At 44.8% G+C, this 18169-nt stretch overlaps 1 protein-coding gene across 2 annotated transcripts in view; it reads left to right on the forward strand.

Annotated features, from left to right (window-relative positions):
- The window catches only part of DNAH9 (dynein axonemal heavy chain 9), a 336893-nt gene that overhangs the window by 290818 nt on the left and 27906 nt on the right, over positions 1–18169 (forward strand). For both annotated transcript variants that reach the window (XM_045824289.1, XM_045824290.1), the window contains exons 61-65: positions 1227–1375; positions 9281–9408; positions 12555–12782; positions 16364–16555; positions 17636–17827. In XM_045824289.1, the coding sequence (XP_045680245.1) occupies positions 1227–1375; positions 9281–9408; positions 12555–12782; positions 16364–16555; positions 17636–17827 (889 nt within the window). The remainder of the gene's footprint in view (positions 1–1226; positions 1376–9280; positions 9409–12554; positions 12783–16363; positions 16556–17635; positions 17828–18169) is intronic.

An 18169-nucleotide genomic window follows, 5' to 3' on the forward strand; every position in this document is an offset into this window, starting at 1 on the left:
ATTTAGTGAATTTATTAAAAATCATTGAATAGTACACTTAAAATGGGTGAACTTTCTGGTATGTCAGTTATACCTCAAGAATGTTGTTTTAAAGGAAAAAAGTTATAGGTCATGGACTCTACACTGGATAGGAAAGAAGTAAAGAGAATAAGGGGATGATTAAAAAAAACACTAAGGAGTCCCAGATAGAGCATTTGTAGTGGCACGAACAAGGACAAAAAAGAAGTAAAGGAAGGTAAATTGCTAAGAGAAGTGTAAGGAAAGAAAGTCTGGTCAGAGAGCAGGGTGTTTCCATTTGTGGTTTCAGACATAGAAAAAATTCCCAGGTAATAATGAGGATGAGGGTGTGGCTGTGGACTTGGATGGCTGGATTGGGGGAGAAATGAAGGTGGCTGAGAATTTGGAGGATTGTCCACATGGACGGTGATGTCATTCCAGCTGGTGCAAGTCCATGAGCCAAGTGCCCAAGTGTTCCATGAATGGGTACAGTGACCAGAGGATGAGCAGGTGTGGTGGTGACACAGTCAGGGAAAATGAGCTGCAGTGGAGCCACATGAGTAGAGAAGTAATGGCTTACAAACAATAGTCATCAGTGAGCAGGGTCATGATCCTGCCTTCCAATCCTGAGATAGAGCAGATGTAGGAGAATGAGCCCAGCTGAAAGGCTACAGGAAAAAATGTGTCCTCGGGAGAGAGCTAAGGCCAAGAGCTGGACCAGATGGTGAGGAAGTAGTTGCAGCTTCAAGGTTTTATTTAGTATAAAATTGGACAGTTTGGAAAGGAACATTGGTAAGTAGAGTAGGATGAAAGAAAACACAGATAATGGTAGAACAGGAGGGAACAGAGGGTGTTAAACTATAAGTGGAAGATCACAGGGATAAGAAGTATGGAGAATTTAGTTGCCTGCAAACTTTCAGAAGCCATTGGTCCTAGCAGTCTTCTGGTAGATGGTGGCAATGTGGCAGGACACCAGGCTTCACAGAGGAGTCAGTGGTGGCCTGGGTGGATGGAGATTTAGAAGGAACCCCAATCTAGTGAGCAGACTGGCAAATGACAACACAGGTTTTAAGTGTTAACCTAGTAGGTAGTTCTCAGAGTTGGTCCCAGCTCTGTAAGTACCAACCCCATGACCTTGAGCACATCATTCCATTACTACAGACCTCTGTTTCTCAAGTGTTATTATTTTGTGACTGATAAACACACATGTGCTTTTTTTTCCCTGGAAGACATTTTGTTGAGGAGACATTAGGAAGCAAATATGCAGTGGGAAGAGCACTAGACTTTGCAGCCTCCTTTGAAGAATCAGGACCAGCCACTCCCGTATTTTTCATCCTGTCTCCAGGGGTGGACCCACTGAAAGATGTGGAAAATCAAGGTGAGAAAACTTTGCCTCGGGGCCAAGGCTGCGCCATCCCATGCACTTTTACTCTTGGCATCTGTCAGTTTCTCTATTCCAGATTCAAGGCTCATTACACAACACTCAATATTTGCTAACCATACAGAAATCAGGGTCATTGCCAAATCCACACCATGGGACTGTTGCTCTGGGCTCTGTCAGGTAAAATCCACAGTAGCAGGTTTCTAAGGCGACTTTGTCCCTCCACCCACCCATTCCCCTTATTGTGGCTGGAGCAATCATTTTGAAGATACAAGCACACTCCTTGCACAGGCACACTGTCCTCAGGATGCAGTCCAGACTCCTTAAGGGGCTTACAGGAACTTTGTTCCCCAGCTCCTCCCTATTCCTCCAGCCTATTTTATATCATTAGTTTCCTAGTGCTGCTGTAACAAATTATCGTAAACTTAGAGGCTTAAAATAACACTAATTTATTATTTTACAGTTCTAGAGGTTGGAAGCATAAACAGGGCTCCCTCTTTTCCTCTTAGGGACCATGATGACTATATTGGGACTACTCAGATCATCAAGATTATCTCCCCAACTCAAAGTCTTTGATTTAATCACACCCACAGAATCCCTATATACAGGTTCTGAGGACTAGGACATGGACACCTTTAGGAATTCATTATCCTGCCTACATTTCCCTGCCCAACACACAAAATCTCATTCACACTCATCCTGGGATGTGGCAGAGAGAGAGAAGCTCAGAGAAGACTAGGGTTGTGCAAGAAGAGTGTGGGTTTTGTGGCTCTGGAGAGAGAACTGTAGAGACAGCCTCCAGGGTCACTGCATGGAGTCCCTTTCCCACCCTGCCCATGGACACCATCTTTCTTGGGTAGAGCCCTCCCTTCCATATGGCATCAGCCTGGGAGAATGCAATAGCCCCACCCTCCTGACCTTCTGTCACCGTGCCCTGCTAAGCTTGTGCCCTGTGGATGAGTCATCTTCCTGGGCCAGGGTGTAGAGATCCAGATGGACACAGGATGTCAGAGACTGAGTTGTGTGGCTCTGGATAGGGGCCATTTACCACACCTTTTTGTGAGCCCGACCAGTGCAGCCCCAAGTTCCCAACTCCTGGCAGCCCTACCTGCCAAGCTTAGGCTCTCCAGGGGGTTTGACAGGATCTGGGACAGACTAAGTTGTGTGGCTCTAAAACAGCCATTTTTCTCTCTCACACCTGACCAGTGCAGAGCCTTCCTTTTGCACCACCAAATCTTGGTTTCTTTTGGCCTAATAAACTCTGCTGGCCTCCCCCTGATGAGTCCCTGAGACCCTGACCCACCACAAAGGTCTGCAGACATCTGGCAGGTGGCAGTTGGCCTTACTGTACCTTGGGACTTCTGCGCGTAGCCTAAGACACAACACTGGCACCAAGTTTGATCTGTATCAGTCTAGTAAACACTACTCCCCTCTACCTAGCACCTCATTGAAAACCTACCTCATGCAACTCATGCACCACCACAGGCTCTTTCAATGACTGAACCTAACAAGCAACCAGCAGGCAGAGGCCCACAGAGGCATATCTCAAGGTGCCTTAGGCCTTTTACTGACATGCCCCCAGGCTCAGTACTGGTGAAAGCTGTCCTGGGTGTGCAATTTGGCCCTTCTCATGCACACCCAGGCCCAAAAGGGCAACCACAAACTATGGATCACTTTGTAGCTCCAAACAAGTTGCCCAGTGCCAGGCACAGGCAGAGTCTCACATTGACCTGCATTAGAGTCCCTCCCAAGAGGCCCAGACCAACAAACCCAGTTGTGGACTTCAGACGACATCAGAGCAGGATCCAATTAGTTCCACAAGTGGCATATCCAAAGGAAGATCTTGGCAGGCATTAGACCCTGATGAGGAGAATTCCATTTCATGTGGTCAGCACCCACACAACAGCTCATACACTGTGGTCAGGGTCAGTCCTCACAGTCAGGAAGCCTAAAAGTCAACCCCACACATGGACAGAGCAACAGCATTCAAGACTCACCTACAATAGGAGGGGTCAATGACCCATGCAGAAGACATTACTGAAACACTCAGCTAAGATGATCAGGTAGACTGCACCATTGGGTCCTACAGGACACCTACTACCCAAGGCCACTCTAACAAGACTGAGAGACAACATATCTGCCTAACACACAGAAACAAATACAAAGAGGCATCCAAAATGAGGAGACAAACAAACATACCTCAAATAAAAGAACAGGAGAAATCTACAGAAAAGAACTAAATGAAATGGACACAAGCAATCTACCAGATACAGAGTTCAAAACAGTGGTTATAAGGATGTTCAAGAAAGTGAGAACTTCAAGAGCATAAAAAGGGGACTTCTGGCCAATATGGAGGCGTAGGTATACCCACTGTGCCTCCTCGAACAACCAAAATAAGGACAACAATAATTTAAAAATAAAAAACAACCAGTGCTGACAGAAAATTGAACTGTGTGGAAGTCTGATAACCAAGAAGTTAAAGTAGTCACATTCATCCAGACCTATAGTATGGGCAGAGTCAAGCAACCAGGACAGAGAGGGCTCACAGCAAAGAGGTGACTGGCAGACCCAGGGAGGTGGTAAATTGTGGAGGGGCATGGCACAAAAGGTGGCTGGCGTACCAGGCGGTCCCACATTTGCACACAGATAAATCAGGTGAAACTGGGGAGCGAGACAGACCTCGAGACCCAGGGTCCCAGCACAGGGAAATAAAGCTTCAAACCACCAACTGAAAATACCTGTGGGGGTTGAGGTGCTGGGAGAAACTCCCAGCCCCACAAGAGAATTCACTGGAGAGACCAACAGAGTCCTAGAACCTACACAAGCCCACCCACCCAGGAATCAGCACCAGGAAGGCCCAATTTGCTTTAGGGAAGTGGGAGAAGAGACTGAAATCTGGAGCATGTGCCATTGTTCCCTCTCAGACCCCTGCCCCACATACAGCATCACAACCCAGACACTGGGTTGCCCTGCCCAGGTGAACACCTAAGGCTCTGCCCCTCCCTATGTAACAGACACATCAAGACAAGAAAAATGGCCCAAAGGAAAGAACTGATCAAAGCTCCAGAAAAAATATAACTAAGTGATGAAAAGGTCACCAATCTATCAGATGCACAGTTCAAAACACTGGTAATCAGGATGCTCACAGAATTGGTTGAATTTGGTCACAAATTAGATGAAAAAATGAAGGCTATGCTAAGTGAAATAAAGGAAAATGTACAGGGAACCAATAGTGATGGGAAGGAAACTGGGATCAAGTCAATGGAGTGGACCAGAAGGAAGAAAGAAATAATCAAACAGAAAAGAATGAAGAAACAAGAATTCAAAAAAAAATGAGGAGAGGCTTAGGAACCTCCAAAACACCTTTAAATGTTCCAACATCTGAATTATAGGGGTACCAGAAAGAGAAGAGGAAGAGCAACAAGTGGAAAATTTATTTGAACAAATAATAAAGGAGAACTTCCCCACTCTGGCAAAGGAAATAGACTTCTAGGAAGCTCAGAGAGTCCCAAAGGAGTTGGACCCAGGAGGAACACACCAAGGCACATCATAATTACATTAGCCAAGATTAAAATGAAGGAGAGAATCCTAGAAGCAGCAAGAGATAAGGAGGCAGTTACCTACAAAGGAGTTCCCATCAGACTGTCAGCTGGTTTCTTGAAAGAGACGTTGTAGGCAAGAAGGGGCTGGGAAGAAGTATTCCAAGTCATGAAAGGCAAGAACCTACATCCAAGATTACTCTATCCAGCAAAGTTTTCATTTAGAATGGAAGGGTAAATAAAGTGCTTGACCCAGATAAGGTCAAGTAAAGGAGTTCATCATCACCAAGCCCTTATTATATGAAATGTTAAAGGGACTTATTTAAGAAAAGGAAGATAAAAAGTATGAACAGTAAAATGACAACAAACTCACAGTTATTGATAACCAAACCTAAAATGAAAACAAACTAAGCGAACAACTAGAACAGGAACAGATTCACAGAAATGGAGATCACATGGAGGGTTATCAGTGGGGGAGTGGGAGAGGAAAGGAGGGGGAAAAGGTACAGGGAATAAGAAGCATATATGGTAGGTAGAAGATAGACAGGGGGAGGTTAAGAATAGTATAGGAAATGTAGAAGCCAAAGAACTTATATGTATGACCCATGGATATGAACTAAGGAGGGGGGATGTGGGCGGGAGGGGGTGGGTTAGGGTGAAGGGGATTGAAGGTGGAAAATGGGACAACTGTAATAGCATAATCAATAAAATATATTTAAAAAATAAAATAAAGGAAAAAATAAAATTAAAAGGGGAGGGGCTCTGAAAAAATCATATGATCATATCACTAGATGCAGAAAAAGGATTTGACAAAATCCCACACTGGTTTATGATAAAGAAAACTCTAAACAAAGTGAAGATAGTGGAAACATTATCTCAACATAATAAAGGCTATATATGACAAACCCACAGCTAACATCATACTCAAAGGGGAAAAACTAAAAGCATTTTCCTTAAGATTAGGGACAAGACAGGGATATCCACTTTCACCACTCTTATTCAACATAGCACAGAACTAGAACAAATAATCCAAAAATTTATATGGAACCATAAGTGATCCCAAATACCCACAGCAATATTAAGAAAGAAAAATAAAGTTAGGGCTATCATGCTATCTGATATCAAACTATAGTACATAGCAATAGTAATCAAAACAGTAATATACTGGCATAAATACAGACATATAGATCAAAAGCACAGAATAGAGAGCCTAGATATAAACCCATACCTATATAGTCAATTAATGTGTGACAAAGAAGTTAAAGACATACATGGGGTAAAGATAGTTTATTCAATAAATGGTATTGGGAAAATTGAACAGATATATGCAAAAATTTAAAACTGAACCACCTTCTTACACCATACACAACAAAAAAATTCAAATAGATTAAAGACTTAAATGTAAGACTCAAAACCATAAAACTCCTAAAAGAAAACATAAGCAGTAAAATTTATGACATTTCTCTTAAAAGTATTTTTGTATATATCTTTTCAGGTAAGGGAAACAAAAGAAAAAAATAAACAAATTGGACTTCATCAAACTAAAAAGTTTTTTGCACAGCAAAAAAATCCATCAACAAAAGGAAAAGACAACCCATGGAATAGGAGAAAATATTTGCCAATGATACTTCTGATAAGGGATTAATATCCAAATTTTATAAAGAACTCTTAAAACTTAACACCAAAAAAAATTTCAATTTAAAAATAGGCAGAGGAACTAAATAAGCCCTTCTTCAAAGATGATATACGTATGTTCAATAAACCTATGAAAAGAGGCTTTCATCACTAATCATCGCAGAAATTCAAATTAAAATCACAATGAAATATCACCTCACACCTGTCAGAATGGCTACCATCACTGAATCAACAAACAACAAGCACTGGCAAGGATGTGGAGAAAAGGGAACCCTCGTGCACTGTTGATAGGAATGGAGACTGGTGTAGCCACTGTGGAAAACAGTGTGGAGGGTCCTCAAAAAAATTTAAAATGTATCTGCTTTATTACCCAATGATATCTCATCTAGGTATATATCCAAAGAACCCCAAAACACTAATTCAAAGGAATATATGCTCCCCTATGTTTGTTGCAGCATTATTCACAATAACCAGAAAATGGAAGCAACCCCAGTGCCCATCTTTAAAAAGCTGTAGCACATATATCCAGCGGAATATTACTTAGCCATAAAAAATAATAAAATCTTACTATTTGCTATAGCAAGTAGATAGTCCTAGAGTGGATAGTCCTAGAGTGTCATATGCTAAGTGAAGGTCAGAGAAAGATAAATACCATATTGTCTTACTTATACATGGAATCTAGAGAACCAAACAGAAAACAAACAAGCACAACTGAAACAGACTCAAAGATACAGACAACAAACGGACAGTCCCCAGAGGGGAAGAAAGTGGGGAGACTGGGTGAAAAGGTGAAGGGGCTGAGAAGTATCAATCAATAGTTAATAGTCATGGGGATGTAAAGTACAGCATAGGAATCATAGTTAATAATATTATGAGTATATGTGGTTCCAGGTGGGTACTAGAAATATCAATGGGGGTACCTTTTAAAGTGTATGATGATCTAACCAAAAACAAAAAGAGAGAGAGAAAGAGAAAGGGAAAAGTAAGTTAAAAGCAGTGAAGGTCTGGGCATGGACGTCATAACATAAAATAATGTGAAGGTGAAACCCCAAGAGACCATAACTAGCAAGGGAGGCTTTCTGATGACCCAGAAAGGCATTCTAAGAGCCTCAAAGTTGCAAATGGAAGGACCCTGCAAGGTTGCTTTGGCACATCACAGTACTCGAGTGTGATGCAGTCAAATTTAGCTGAATGTTCAGCCAAGGCAAATCCCATCAAATCTCCCCTCTTCTCATCACCTGCAAGATCCATTTCTTTCTCTGCAGCCTCGTCGTCATGCCTGCAGCTTAGATTAATGCACACTGATCCTTGCTGGCCTCTGCAGAGCTAGACATCGTCCCCAGCAATCCTTCTGGTCTGTAGTTTTCAAACTAATCTTTTGTAAGCCCCTCTTTTCCCTTATCCTTCTCTTTCTCATAAAGAGAAGAAACAGGCTCTTTTGTAAATAGAAATGTCACCAAGGCTATCTACTAATCCAGGCACCTTTTATCCTGGTATTTTCTCTGGAATAAGTTGTTTATATCCCTGATTCTAAAGCTGACATCCAATGTATTGCCAGCTAGGATTTATAGAGTTTAATAAGGGTGTTTCCTGCATTTATCTCAGTTGAATCTATAATAACTATTCTCCACTACAAAAAGTCATCATTTTGCTTTGTCTCATCCAGTTAAAGGATAGTCTATATCTTTTAGTATTTAAAAGAAATGTCCAATATTGACAGTTAATATACCATTTATTCAATTTTCTTAGTTCCTCTAAAACTAAAAAATTCAAGTACAGATTTGTATTCTTTTCTTTTTTTTAAAGTTCTTGTCTTTTTTCTTATGTACTTCACCTTCCAAGAAAAATTGCTCAATGATTTCTTCAGGGTATCATACATTTTTATGATTTTTTTCCTAAAAAATATTATGTAATTTCTCTAAACTTTATTGTATTGGGCTAATAGCTGATGTCCAAGTAAAATGGGTCCACTATATTAGGTCATTTCTTTGTGTAAATTTTTTCTTGGGCTGGAAAACAACTCACGAGCATTGCCTTGCTTGAGTCATGTGGCTGTGAATTTGTGTTGGTGCAGCTATTCCCTTACTTCATTCCTAACACCAGCAACACCCAACAGATGCTATGGAGTCACATCTAACAGAACGTCCCCACCTATGCAACAAAGCCCCTCTGTGTCTTGCCTCTTTACTCTAATTCATGCAAAATGATGAGTTAAAACTTTGCTATGTCTTAGGATTGGTAGGGAAGGCAGTTAATATGCTATAAAGTATCGTAAGCCAGACTACCTGAATTCTGCCCCTGCTGGTCACATGTCCCAGTAAAATTCCAGGGGAAATATATATTCAGAGGACAAAGCAAGTTAGGGCCACACATACATGCTTGCCACCCTTTGAGACTTTTCAAATCAGTACTCTCTAGGATGGAGGACCAAGGCCTGGCCTTCACATAGAAGCTGTATGGAAGAGCATCAACACTTCCATCCATTCCTGGGGATTAAGTGAGGAGGTAGAGTGAAGCAACTTTGGTCTAGACAATGCTTCCTTCTATTTGGGAACAGAAAGTTGGAAGATGTAGCCCCTCTTCCCCCTACAGCCCCCACCCCCCAAAAAGGAAAAACGTCAGCATATGAGGCTCAAACCTGTGTTTGAGGAGTGATTTCCTTCTGAACATTAAACAACACAGATCATTCAACACAGATATGGTACTGACAACTCCGTCCTCCTTTCAGGTAAAAAACTTGGATATACCTTCAACAATAAGAATTTTCACAATATATCTTTGGGGCAAGGACAGGAAGTAGTGGCTGAGGCTACGCTGGATCTAGCTGCCCAGAAAGGTCACTGGGTGATTTTGCAGGTACTCACCCCTCTGCCCTGATCAGGGTCATCCCAACCCTGTCCATACCTGTCTAAACTTATACCTCACGGTCTCTGGGTATCTCTCTCCTCTCTTTGTCTCACACCTGCCCTTCCTTCCACACCCTTGCCCTTTTTACTCACTTCCTAATCATCTCTCCAATTGCTCCTCTTCATATGTTCTCTCCTCACTGCACCCCCAATCATCTTCTCCCTGCTCTCACCTGCTATGGCTGCTCTGTCTGGTTTAGATAACTCTGCTTACAACAGGAACCGAGTCCTCTCCTGAAGTGTGTTCGGGGCATTGGCACTCAGTTCAAGGCCATAGCAGTTGGGCTTTTCTGGCTGCTGATTGCCTCCCATGCATTTCATGGAACTTTGTTGATGTACTTTTCTATTGTGTTATATGTTTTGCAGAACATCACATGTGTAACTCTAGTTCCAACTTGCCTCTTCATTGAGAATTCATGTTAAGGTTTAGAAATCTGGACCTACTTCTACTGGTAATTTTACTGAACAATTACAAGAAATAAAGGCCACCCCCCCCCTTCTATCATGGCCTGCCCATTTTTATGCTACTCGTATGGATGCTGGAGCTGGGTGCCAAGCACCTTGCTCCCCTTTTTCTCCTATAAAAACCTATAACCACCTCTATTAGAGCATTCATGGCTAGATTGAGATGATGTGATATATTGGCATGTCTTTCACTATATTTCATTATAAATGTCTCTTAAGAAAAAAGACATTTCTCCTGGCTGGCATAGCTCAGTGGATTGAGTGCGGGCTGGGAACTAAAGTGTCCCAGGTTCGATTCCCAGCCAGGGTACATTCCTGGGTTGCAGGCCATAACCCCCAGCAACCGCACATTGATGTCTGTCTGTCTGTCTGTCTCTCTCTCCCTACCTCCCTCCCTCCCTTCCCTCTCTAAAAATAAATAAATAAAATCTTTAAAAAACAACAAAAAAAACCCACATTTAAAAAAAACAAGAAAAAAGACATTTCTTTTCATGCCCAGCACATTGCTGTGAACATAACAGACACTCCTCAAAAGCACTCAATGAAAAAAAATCAATGAAAGAAAAAACAAATGAGAAAGCCAGTCAATCCTGTCTTGGTTTTCATTCCCAAGAACTTCCCCTGTCTCCTTACTGTTCACTGTGCTGCATATTGCTGCTGGGTCTTCATCCTTAATCATCCTGTTATTTATCCAGAGCCTAGCAACTGAGGGAGCTGCCACTCCCTGAGACTGTTTCTCTAGAAACAGCTGGTATCTCAGGAGAAGAGAAGAAAACAGCTGGAGGTTCCTGCTACCTCTCACGTGGATTGGCCTGGTGCTGGGAAAGTGTGGTCTCCCAGCATCTCTGGCTCATCTGCCAAAGAGACACCCTTCTGGGCACTAGAGCCCTTGGGAACCCAGCCCTCAGTTAACAGACGGGGAGTATTTCCTTCCTGAGAACCCACCACTGCCCAGGCCTCTGCATCTTGTGCTGACATGGTTTCTGAGAGCACTCCAGGATTAAACACGGAAGATAGAATTCCTGAAGCAGTCACCCAGTTACTCACTGGTGGGTGCTGGCACTCCCGGGCTAACAGAACCCTGGCTCTCTGGGCATCCCATTGAAGTTTCCACTCCAAAAGAGTGATTATAAATGAATTTCTAATTTAACATATTTTCATTTCAACAACATTTCAAAACCATTATCTTTGGTATTTGCAGGAACTCTGTGAAATAAGTATGGCAAATATTGTTATTTCTTTCCTTTTTTTTCTTTTTTGGAAGAGAAAGCAAGAGACCAGATTGCTGTGGCTCAAGTGCTATGCTCAGTGCCAGTCAGTGTATTTAAGGCTCTGTGAGCAGGCTTCCTCAAATATTTGCTGAGGAGCCTTTATCCATCCATTATATTGAAACACGTTGCCGTGAAGCAAAGTGACTATTTTTACTGAAGTGAAAGGTGCATTCTGCAAAGCAGTATTAAGAAATAAATGTAGGTTTAGATACATAGACAGACAGACAGTTAGGAATTGCAGTGGAAGGAGGGCTGAAAGGCGTTGCACAGGAGCCTGGGCTTGGAGAAGAGAGCATCTGTGAGCAGTGGTGGCTGTAGGAAGGAAAGTTTGGCAACAGTTAGCAGAATGGTCTGGAGAGAGAGAGAAAGGAGGCAGGAAAGCTAGCTAGGAGGAGTTTAAATCAGTGACTTTCACATTTTATCATACATGTACATCGCTGGAAGATCTTATTAAAATGCACTGATTCAGCCCTGGCTGGTGTGGCTCAGTTGGTTGGAACATCATCCCATAAACCCAAGGGTTGCCAGTTAGATCCCCAGTCAGGGCATGCTCCTGGGTTGCAGTTTTGGTCCCCAGCTGGGGTGTCTGCTGGGGGCAGCCAGTTGGTGTTTCTCTCTCACATTCATCATATTTCCTCTCTCTCTCTCTCCCTCTCCCTCTCTCTCTCTCTCTCTCTCTCTCTCTCTCTCTCTCTCTCTCTCTCTCTCTCTCTCTCCCCCTCTCCCCCTCTCCCTCTTTCTCGCTCTCTCTCAAAGTAATGAAAAAAAAATGTCTTTGGGTGAGGATTAAAAGGGAAGAAATGTACTGATTCAGTAAGTCTGGGTGGAGCCTAGGAGTCTGCATTTCTCACTAGCTTCAGGTAATGCCAACATTGTTGGTCCACAGCCTCACTTTTGAGCATCAAGTGTTCAATAATCCAGGTATCAGATAGCAAGGATCTGGACTTGTAATGTAACCATGTGTTAGACTCTTAAAATTCGGCCCCCAGACCACCAGTGTGGTCGGCATCACCTGGGAACTTGTTAGAAATGCAAATTTGCGGGCCCCACCCTAGACCTGCTGAGTCAGGAACTCTGAGGTTGGGGTTCAGTAATCTTTGTTTCAATAATCCCTGCAAGGGATTCTGATGCACAGTCAAGTCTGAGAATACTGTGCTAGAGAGACTTAGGATATCAAGGGAAAGGGTTCAATTGCAGGATACTAGGAGGCCCCTATTGCTGGCAGTCCCAAGACTCACACTGCAATGCAATTTATTTGAAACTAAGACCAGGTCTTTCCTCTAGCTGCCCTCCTGATAACTGTTTGCTGCTAACAGAGCTAAGCAAATGCCTATATTGTGGGGTCTGTCCTTCCCACCAGAACATCCACCTGGTTGCCAAGTGGCTCAGCACCCTGGAGAAGAAGCTGGAGGAGCTCAGTGAAAACAGCCACCCAGAGTTCAGGGTCTTCATCAGTGCAGAGCCTGCACCCTCCCCTGAGGGCCACATCATCCCCCAGGGCATCCTGGAGAACTCCATTAAAATCACCAATGAGCCCCCCACGGGCATGCATGCCAACCTGCACAAGGCCCTGGACAACTTCACTCAGGTATGGTCCTGGGAGGGAGGGAAGGTGAGCACCCCACCTCACAAAGAGCTGACTCAACTGGGTGGGAGAAAAGCATGCACCTGGGGGTGGTGTGGGGGACCCACTAGGCTGTGGTGCAATGCCAATGTGTTCGATGGGCACAATGTGTTCCCTTTGAGATTGACCTCCACCCTGTGCCTACTAAGTACAAGCCTGCTCTAAGTCCCAGACACACCTGGGTCCACAACCCAAGCATGTGCTCTGACCGAGAATCAAACCAGCAACCTTTTGGTTCATAGTCCAGTGCTCAATCCACTGAGCCACAACAGCAGGAGCCATGTGCTAGACTCTTAAAGTATGACCTGCAGAATAGCAGCATCAGCATCGACTTGTCAAAATGCAAATTCTTAGACTCCCACCCAGACCACTGAGTCAAAAACTCTGGGGCGGAGCCAGGAATCTGTATTCTAACAAGCTCTGCAGGGGATTCCATTGCACAACTCTGAAAACACTATGCTACAAGGAGATTCAGAATATCAAGAGAAAGTTTCAGATGCAGGTTACTACACTACTGGAATTTCCATGACTGGGGATTCTAAGACTTGTGTTGTGGATTGTTTATTAAAAGTCAAAGCCAACTGCATGGGTGGCTCACTCCACATATAATGTAGCACTTGCAAAGTCTGCCATGGGGCCCCTTTCATTTTCTCAGGAAGATGTCCTTTCTTGCTGCTTCTGCCTTGGAGAGCCCCACCACCCTGGGAAGGGGAGTACACGAAGGTGTGAATGCTGAGTGGGGGGCACAGAAGCTACCCTAAAGTCCATCCACCACACTGGGCCTTAGTAGAGCCCAAAAGGATGATTCTTGGACTGTTGGGAAGGCTTTCTTCCCTGACATCGTAATAGCATCAGTGAGTCTCTAGCTTCATGGAACCCAAGGTAAAACTCTCTGCAAGTCCCAGCTGGGTCACCTAGGCAACTTGAAACAGACCCTCCAACAGGACAAGTGTTCTAGTTAGCCCAATGTAAACCATCAGGACCAGGGGCCTTTTGGGGTGTGGTTTAATTCAAAATAAGATGAAGACCATTTGGCAGAGTGTCAGATTTTACTGTGGAGATGACGTCCCTCATGGTGTCGGAACCGAGCAGTCCAACTTGGAGAGGAAGCTGCCACAAGGACTGGGGAAGTGAAACTTGTCCATCCTCCTTTCTCGTTCACCTTGCCAACTTGACCCCAAAAGCCACACATAATCTGCAATGGAGAGTCGGAGGCATGGCCAGGAGATTCAGGATATTCCAGCTTGCTGTTTTTGTCAACAAATGTGTGCCCATTACAACACAGGGCTGAGGGTAGTTTGCTCTCTTGTCCAAAGGCACTTTTTTCTTTCATTTTTATTTTTTCTAAACAGGCCTTGACTGGACCTGTAGGTGCTCTGTGTCAGAGGTCAAGCTCCTGTATGGGTGGCTGCAGCTGGTTCCAGCAAGCACACTGCCACCCAGGGAAGGAAGGCATTGGGTTGTACAACAGTGGCAATGTCCATGAGACCACTGAACTGTATGCTTCAAAGTGGCTAAGACAGTGAATTTTATGTTACGAATATTTAATCACAATTTTTTAGATTAAAAGTTGAAAAAACGGCACCAGGACAGCATTAGCTGGCTCTGTACCATGATACAGTGGCAGACCCTGCCCAGTGCATCTGCCCTGAGGGCCTTGGACAGAGCCAGGGATAAGCAGCAGAGTAGAACAGGCTCCACCTCCTAACGACTGATGTTACATAGTATGCCCCCATCAGGTTTTTGTCACCTGTAGCCATGCCTGGCTTCCTCTTTGGCCCTTGTTCTGGGGTTTACCTCCCTGCAAGGGCTGTGTTCAGTTTGGTCATCAGGCAGCTGGGAAATCACCTCAAGAGCTGCTGGCCTTTCCTGGTTATTCTGTTGCTGCCACAGTTGGCTTTTTGGCCACTTATAGCCATCTTCAGTACCATGTTCTAAGAAAGAGGGATGAATTTAGGATTATATTTATCATTCAAAAGAGTTTTAATTGTCCCAAGATGCTTTCGCAGTGCCCTGGGCAGAGGCCCAGCTCATGCCCCTACTATTCGCCCTGTTTCTTCAGAGCCCTGGGTTAACCACTTAAGGGACACACAGCAGAACTGAGCTCTTTTCACTCCTGCTTCCCTGAGGGCTGTGCAGCTTGGGGATGATCATTTTATTCTGGCTTTTGAGTGTGCCACTGTCAATTTTAATGTGTGATTTCTTGTCTTTGGTATCGCAGGCATTTTTCAGCAGGCCCCAGTTTTTTTCAAATGTGCCCAAAGTAACAAAGGAAGCACAGTACGTGTCTGTAGAGAACATCCCTGTCCAGGGAGCAGTGAATGAATTTATATTTGCAAAGCAAAACACAGTAATGAAGCAGTTAGTATGTCCTCTATACCACCTCTGACCATTCACACTACCTCTTCGTGGAAACATGCCCAGCGAAGGCTCCAGGTGACCCCCACATAGCCAAAGAGAAATTGAGATTGTATCACGGTTTTTCCATGGATAAATCAGACCTACCGGAAGCTTAATTTGTCCTGTCCCCTCTGCTCCCCTGACCCTTGTGAGCAAAGTCCTGGGACTGATTCTTAGGAGAAACTCCAGGACAGAACCCAACCCAATGTGTGTGAGCTTTGGAAAGGCCTCTGTTGGGCTTCAACTGCAATGTCTCGCTCCTTCCTGAACAGAAAGGGTCTCCTTCAGAAGAAATTTGTAATTCTAAAGACTCCAGGGGTTCTATTCCTACCATCCCTTCAAAATACAGGTTTCCCCCTCTTCATTATTACACCATCCCCCTTAAAATACACCAACCACAACCCCATTGCACCCCCTTCCGGACCATCTCCTGCCTCTCTTTTCTTCTGTCTGTCCCTCTCTCCATCCTCTTCAGGAGCCACATCTCTGCCCATGATAGTTCTCAGCCAGGACCCCTCCGCTCTCTTGTCTGCAGCTGAGCGTCCCATTGACCCTGCTCAGGTGTGGCAGGGTGGTTAGGATGGTGAAGGGCATGCCTTCTCTGTCTCTGTGTCTGGGGTTCCCATCCTCCCTCTGCACAGCAACCCCCACAGCCATGAGCCGGGGATCCCCGAGCCACACAGGCAGTAATTACACCTACGAAGTTTCCATGATGCGTAAGAAAGGCATGACAGGAAGGGAAGAAATAAGAGATGATGCTGTGGGAGTTCCCACCCACACTCCATCACAAAGTGACATGAATATGACAAACGGGATACTCCCACTCCTGTGGCCACTACCCTGTTTTCCATTAGCTGTGCTTGAGAACTTAATTAGCACGTCCATATGTGCAAATGTTAACCTGAATATAAACCTTCACTCAGATTCTAAATTCAAACCCAGCCCTCAGCAGGGCCCCCTCAAACACTGGGCCCAGGCATGTCCACAATGCAGTGCAGTCCCTGCTGAATGGAGCTCACACCCTAACAGTACAAACCGGAACTTTATCCAGAGCAACCCAGCCACCCTAGCCCATGCCCCACCCTGCCCCACAGAATGAAGCTCCGTGCTGACAGCTGACATCGCAAGCGGCCCTTTTCTTTCAGGACACCCTGGAGATGTGTTCCCGGGAGACTGAGTTTAAGAGCATCCTCTTTGCTCTCTGTTACTTTCATGCGGTGGTGGCAGAAAGACGAAAGTTTGGGCCTCAGGGATGGAATCGCTCCTACCCCTTCAACACTGGGGACCTCACCATCTCTGTGAATGTGCTCTACAACTTCCTGGAGGCCAATGCAAAGGTAAAGCCCCCTCCCCCCACCAACTTGGGGCAGGACATCAGCTCAGGTAAGTAGGAACATGCACACACCCAAAGAAGGAGTGAGGAAGTGTGAGTTTAACCACATGGCCAACCCCACTGTGAGGTTGAGAAAAGTACCGTAAAGCTTGGGAAACCAAACCTGCATCTCATGGCTGGTTTGAGTCAGTCCCCAAGCAAGTCAGTCCAGTGAGTGTTTGTTCCTGAGCCCCAACCACCCCTGTGCTCACAGCTTTGCAGGGGACTGTGGATTGGCAAGAAGAGGCCCCACACTCACCTGATACAAACTCCTAATTTAATTAGCTGAGGATACGGAACTTCTCTTGGGGAACTCAGCTCCTTACATTGGTGTGACCTCACCAAAGTTGAAAAGGAAGCCAAAGCCTTGCTACACCTTATCTCCTTCATTCTTGTCTGATATTCCTTTTCAAAGAAGACTTTCACTAACTACCTATCCTCTTCCATTTAAGGGAACATTCACACCCTCAAGGCTGTTCTGGTTCACAGACCAAGCACAGCATCTCCAAGGCCTCCTCCTTCCCAGCGGAAACGAATCAGGCACAGATGCCTTGAGCAGTCCCTCTGCCTCCAGCAGCAGGGACGAGGAAGCCCACCCCCACAACCCCACCCCTTCATTTGCTGTACTTGGGGAAGGCTTCTTCCACTTCAACAGCAGTGAACTTTCCTGCCACAGTTCATTCATCAATATGCTAATTAATGGCAGGAAATTAAGAAAAGTACCCTGGTCCTCATTTTATTCCATTTGACATTTGCCTATTTAAAGGACTTGTTGATAGGGCCACTGCATTGTCACAGTTAATGACATGAGAGAGGGAAGGTATACACTGGAGGGGTTGCACCCTAACTCTCCCCACCCTGTGGTGTAATTTTTCCAGCATTTCGTGAGCTCCCACATGTGCCTGACTGTGCTGGGCCCTGGGGTACACAGGGGAATGAAACGCTGCTGCTCACAAAGTACCCCATCCTGGGACCCTGCTATGCCCCAGGCCTGACCAGCCCCATGTCTGTGTGGAGATCTTTCTGTCCTTCCCTTGTCTCTCAGGTCCCCTATGATGATTTGCGTTACCTCTTTGGAGAGATCATGTATGGAGGCCATATCACTGATGACTGGGACAGGAAACTCTGCAGGACATACCTGGAGGAATTCATTAAACCAGAAATGCTTGAAGGAGAGCTGTCTCTGGCCCCAGGGTTCCCACTCCCAGGCAACATGGACTACAATGGCTACCATCAGGTCAGGCTCTGCTCTTTGCTCGAGACAGTGTAACGGAGCCCACAAGGGACCTGGGTGCTGCCCCGTATGGCTGAGGGATGCTCACACAGGGCCAGGGGAGAACGGCAGACAGAGGAGCGCTCATACGCAGTGTGACTCTCAGCCCCAAGTCTGCCCTGGCCAATTTGAGAGCTGCAGGATTTCTAGCCTCAAATTCATGATACACCTGAGGCTTTGGAGATCTTTCAATTCTTATTGTTTGGTTCAGTGATTCTATTTGTTGCTCTTTTCTACAAATAATATCTGTGGCATTCATTTAATTATTTTCATTCAGGATATTGACAAAGCCATTAGGAACAAATT

Source organism: Phyllostomus hastatus, unplaced genomic scaffold (assembly GCF_019186645.2).
Source record: "Phyllostomus hastatus isolate PE091 unplaced genomic scaffold, TTU_PhHast_1.1 phas_scaffold_55, whole genome shotgun sequence".
NCBI lineage: Eukaryota > Metazoa > Chordata > Mammalia > Chiroptera > Phyllostomidae > Phyllostomus > Phyllostomus hastatus.